Raw genomic sequence first — 5,773 nt, forward strand, 5'->3', positions numbered from 1 at the left:
AAAAAAAAATGAGTTAAAAAACAAGTTTTATAAGTAGCATTTGCTGAACTCCTCCCTTCCGGCTTCCACGCCCTCAACCCTCACCCTCGTCTCATTTCTTCAATCCTACTCCCACCCCTCGCGCCCCCATCCTAGCTCACCCCCACATCTGTCCCCTCCAACACAGTAACAGAGTCACCTTATGCTAAGGGTTAAGATTTTAAATTTACGTATTTTTTTTATTTTTTTATATTTTGATATTTCTCAATGTAATTTCTGACTCTGTCATTACACCAATAACCACCCCACTTTATCACACTCCATTTGTTATTTTATTATCCTCCCATCATAATTTTTATTTTATTTATATATATATATATATATATATATATATATATATATATATATATATATATATATTGTCAATTGTGTGTATTTCCACTCTAGACATCCCCACCCAAATTTTGGCGAAAGTTGGAAATAGTGCATACATTGGGTCCCCATCTTTTATTTTTTGCTAGTTGCTAATGACATATAACTCCACTTAACACATCCCATCCATCTTTCTACAAGCAAATTAAAGATAAATATATTATCCCCGTGTGTTGAGACCAATCTCAAATACTCAAAAATAATAACCAAACAAATTATTAAAACTCTCTCTATTAGAGAAATAGAGAAATTGAATTCATGGCTAGTGATGCCATTAATTACTTGGACACCATATTAGTCCCTTTGAGTCTTTTCATTACAATTGGTTATCATGCCTATCTTTGGCATCACTTGAAGCATAAGCCTTCTCACACCACTATTGGTATGAACATGCTCAAGAGGAGATCTTGGCTGCGTGAGCTCAATCAAGCAAGTTATTCTCCCCTTTCATTCTTTTGTTTTAAATTTCTATAAATTAAATATTTATGAAAATTTTAATCATGGTCGAGTCAGGATTTTTAGTTTATGATAGTCTTGATCACAATTTTTTTTGAGTTAGAAAGCTTTGTATAGATCAAAGTCGGAGTTACGACTCACGATATTTTGTTTATTGGTTCTTGATCACAATAATTTCTTTTGCATATTAGGTTCTGGATAGATCGTTCATTTATTTATACATATTAAATGAATTTTTTTTAACTTAAATATAAGATTTGAGTCAAACTTACTGGGTTCTACTAAACTCGTAATTACCTTAGTGGCTCCACCCTTGATTCAATCAAAGGCGGGGTCAGGATTTTTCGTTTATTAGTTATTGATTCACAAATCCTTTAGCTTGAGTGAGTTCTGGAGAAATTATTCATACATATTACATGATTTTTTAACACATACTGAATGTTACCAAACTTGTAATTACTACTGTGGCTCCGCCCCTCATTCTAATGAGCAAACATAGAACTAGGGTTACTATGGGTTTGATAACTCTAACTATGTACACATATACAAAACAATCTTTCTCTTAATATAACGTATTTTGAATTCATTGACTCTAGGTGTCTAATAATGTTTTTTTCTTTTTTGTATATGTGATAGGGAAGTGAAAAGAAAGGCACATTGGCTGTACAAAGTTTACGAAATGCATTAATGGAGACAATACTAACAGCTACAATCACAATTCTCATAACATTAGCAATGGCAGCTTTAACAAACAATACATTAAAAGTGAGCAACCTATTTACTAGTGCTTTCTTTGGGTCACAAACAGGGAAAACAATTGTACTAAAATATGGATCAGCAACAATTTTCTTGGTGGCTAGCTTCTTGTGTAGCTCAATGGCACTTGGTTTCTTAATAGATGCTAATTTCTTGGTTAATGCCTTAGGGGAATTCTCTATAAATCCAAGACATACAGAGACCATATTTGAAAGAGGATTTACATTGGCTTTTGTTGGTGACAGAGTACTCTGTATGACATTTCCTCTTTTGTTTTGGATGTTTGGTCCTGTTCCTGTGGTTGTGTCTTCATTAGCATTGGTTTGGGGTCTACGCGAGCGCGACTTTACTGGAAATTTGTCAAGAACTATGAATAAGACCTGTACTTAGCTTGAGGGCGTTGTTGAAACATAGACTGAAATAATTATGTAATGTCAGTGTATGAAAGTTAAACTCGAGTTAGAATAAGCTAAGTGAAATATTGTGTGAACTATTGGGATTGGGGTGGGGTTTATGATGCATCTTGTACTTGAAGGGGAAAATAACTATATATAGTAGTGTATGTTGATCTTCATGATCTAATAATGGTTTGTTGAACCATAGTTTGAAATAATTATGTATTGTCAGTGTATGAAAGTTAAACTTGTGAAGTATTGTGTGAATTTGTGGAGTTAGGGTTGGGATGGGGGTTATGCATCTTGTGTTAATTTTTTGAGTTCTAAGCTTGAAAGTTTGCAATCATAATGTATATTAAGCAACAAAGATAGATTAATGTAACAAGGAAAGCTAGTTTAGATTTAAATTTCCTTGGTAACAAAGTAATAGCTACTCCCTCTAATCATTTTACTTGTCATATATTTTATTTACACGAATTCTTAAGAAGCTATATGTATGAACTATCATATTCTTATTTATTATTTCCTTTAATTCCTTTAACAAAGTGAATTATTGGTGGTATGATACCTTCCTTAAGAAAGATATTTAAGGACAAAAAATAAAGTATACTTTCCATTATTACTTTTTTGATTATATATATCTAAATTATTCTCAGAAAAATGTAAGATAGTTAAGAACCTCGTTTAATGAAGGATAAATATAAAAAAAGGTTCCAAACAATTCTATTGAACTTTAAACAATTCACTTATTTTGAACTATGAAAAAAGTCTCAACAATTCACTTAATATGAACTAGAGGGAGTATCTTTATTCATTTAATATGTTATTCTCTTTGCAGTAAAAAAAAAGGAGTTAATCTAAGCAACCATAATATTAAAGTATCTATTTGTTCTTTTCACTTAGGTTTTTGTGCTAATTACTCTATGTTTATGATTTTCAAGAATAATTATTAGGGATACGTATAAGTACCCCTAAATCATGATCGAAAATCTCAGGATTTTTTTCACATTAAAGATAAACGCTGCTATCTCATGCTTTAAGTTCACAAAGATATTGTGTTCTTTAACATATTTAGCCGCTGCAAACACATCTTAATTAAATTAAGGTTCTATACCCCCTAAACCTTTTATTTTTATAATTTTGTACACCTTTTTGGCTTACGTGGCATCCAAATATCTCCCACACGCCTCAATTGTGTGGTGTCATGGGATGTGCCACATAAGCCAAAAGGTGTACAAAATTACCAAAAAAATGAGTTCAGGAGGGTAATAGGACCTTAATTTAGTTAAGTCTATCTTTGGAATTTCGGTCATAGTTTAGGTGGGTACTTATGCCTTATCCCTAATTATTACTATTTACTAGGGGCAAAATGAGAAGAATATATTAAATTATATCTTGATTTTTCTAAAATAACAACTATTTTTGAATCATCTATTTTTAATAAAAATGACAAGTAAAATGATCTAAAGGGAATACAATTTATGATATTAGTTATTACTATTAATTATAAGATATAACCTAGATATAGCTTGCGTTTAGTACGAATAGAAAATATTTTGAAGAAAATTGTCACAACACAAAATTTCATTAGGCTGTGAGGAGTGAATTTGCTATAGTAGATGAAATGCAATTTATAAGTCTTAAATTATGAAGGAGTGAATTTGCTACGGTTGTAATTACATTTATGATAAGACCAAAGTCATAAAAGAATGAATTTGATACATTGATAATGGTCCACATGGACATCCACTTTATTTTACAAACATTTTAAAGTTTGTTGCAATAAAATCTAAAATATTATGATTTGAGGAGATTATTAATTTTTTTGGAATTTCAGGATAACCCATAACACATGGGATGTAAACCGCATTAGGCAAGTTTTATGCGATAGGTTCGATTCAAAAGGCATTAAGGGGGATTTATTCTGAAATTATTAATAAATTCTGAAGGACAATTCAGTATTTTAATTAAGCCACTAAATGCACTATATATGTCTCACATATAATTTTTATTACTTAATTAAGGTAGATTTATTAATAAATTCATTTAAAATTATAAAAATTATTAGTTTGGTGTGAACGTTATGTGTGCAAACGATTCTCCAATCTGAAATTATTAATTACACATTGCAGATAACGTTTATTATATGTTGTCACCTTAATATTGTCATCATATATACATGAACTGCCTGCCAAGAATAATGTCAACTTCTGTTTAGCATTAATTAACTGATTGTTAATTAATTAGTCATTATTAGTGCAAGTTGTATACTTTCTCCATCCATTTATTAAATCTTAGGAAAATAAATAAATTTCAAAGGTTGACCATTTACCAACGTTTGCAATATATACATATGAAATGGAGATGTGTTCTTCTAATAAAAAAAAATAACTTTTTTGCAAGTGCATTGCGCGTGTATTTGATGTTAATAAGTAAAAAAAATTTCAAAATTGCATTAACATTATATTAAAAAACCAACATAATATTAGATAAATTGAGTACAATAAGAATTTTTCGAACAAAAATCAAAAGTCAAAAGGAATTAAATCCACAAAATCAACAGAGCCTAGCATCATCTCCATCTCCAAACTACAATTAGTAGTACAAGAAGAGTCATTGGCCCTATGATCGGACGACCCTAATGACAATGCTGCTCTAATCGGACCATCATCAGACGGTTGAAAATAACCAGACTTGCTTGATGATTGACTTTGGTCAACATTAGGGTAGAAGCAATTCGGAGAGATCTCCTCTTTAGTAGGTTCTTGTTTATAAGTTGAATGAAATGAGTGAACATAAGGTTGGTAATATTATTTGTGTTGGAATTGAAACTCAATAACATTGAAGAATCCTCATTTGTTGAAGATTCAAAGAGTATTTGGGAAATTGGTGGATAAATTTTGCATGTGTGATGACCTTGGTATGTGATACTAAACCTTGATGGATTTTCTTGAATTTTTTGCACTTGTTTAGTTGCTTCACATCCTTGATCAAATTTATAAGTACATCTATAATAATTCCTGCATATATCAATCAATTATAAATAGGTGTTAATCACAATTTCAATGTATTTATTGGGAAAAAAAATTGTGAAAATACATAAATTAAACCTTGGATGTGGAGAATTGAGGATTTCTTTTTGGCCATATTTTCTCCAAACATGGCCATCATCCACCAAAGTTGAAACTTCTTTTATGGTTGCAGCTGAAATTTTTCTGTACAAAATATTAGTAAAAGTTTGTGATATATACCATTTTAACTAATGCTAATTATTAATACTCCCTCCTTCACACAATTTTACGTGAAATAGTTTGAATCAACATGAAATTTAAGAAACAATAATGAAGATTATTGAAAAGTGTGGTCTAAACCATGTTGTATGTGAGATTGTAAACTTTTGAAACTTTCGTAACATTTGTGCGGTTATAAAAGTTTCTCATTTATGGTAAAATCTGAAGTATAAAATTGATTTTATACAAATTTAGGAGCACACCACTACTAGAAAAAAATGGATATTTTTATCTAGACCAGTTCGCAAGCATCTCGATTAGTTCCACAAGGTAATAAGTATCAAGTAAGTCTGTCCACCAAGCTCAATGGTTGACGGGAAAAACCATGGAATTTCGGACGAAAACTCCATTGAAATTGGGGGGGAAGGGGGGGGGGGGGGGGGTCAAAGGAGTGAAGTAATGGTAATAGTATTAGCTACAACACAAACAATATTGATTCTCACCTTCTCTTGTTGCATCTTTCTT

At 31.0% G+C, this 5,773-nt stretch overlaps 1 protein-coding gene across 1 annotated transcript; it reads left to right on the forward strand.

Moving 5' to 3' along the window:
• The first annotated feature begins 616 nt into the window (after positions 1-616).
• On the forward strand, positions 617-2,158 carry LOC125840047 (uncharacterized). The gene is made up of 2 exons (XM_049519032.1): positions 617-840; positions 1,504-2,158. The coding sequence occupies exons 1-2, from the start codon at positions 670-672 to the stop codon at positions 2,011-2,013; spliced, it is 681 nt and encodes a 226-aa protein (XP_049374989.1). The 5' UTR covers positions 617-669; the 3' UTR covers positions 2,014-2,158.
• The last annotated feature ends 3,615 nt before the right edge of the window (positions 2,159-5,773 follow it).

Source organism: Solanum verrucosum, unplaced genomic scaffold, assembly GCF_900185275.1.
Source record: "Solanum verrucosum unplaced genomic scaffold, falcon-dt-bn FXZP01000177.1, whole genome shotgun sequence".
In the NCBI taxonomy this organism is placed as follows: domain Eukaryota; kingdom Viridiplantae; phylum Streptophyta; class Magnoliopsida; order Solanales; family Solanaceae; genus Solanum; species Solanum verrucosum.

Excerpts from the sequence above, each read along its gene's own strand:
- LOC125840047 (XM_049519032.1), top strand. The coding sequence starts at position 670 with ATGGCTAGTGATGCCATTAATTACTTGGACACCATATTAGTCCCTTTG. Across the intron at positions 841-1,503 it reads GGCTGCGTGAGCTCAATCAA|GGAAGTGAAAAGAAAGGCAC; the intron begins GCAAGTTATTCT and ends TATATGTGATAG.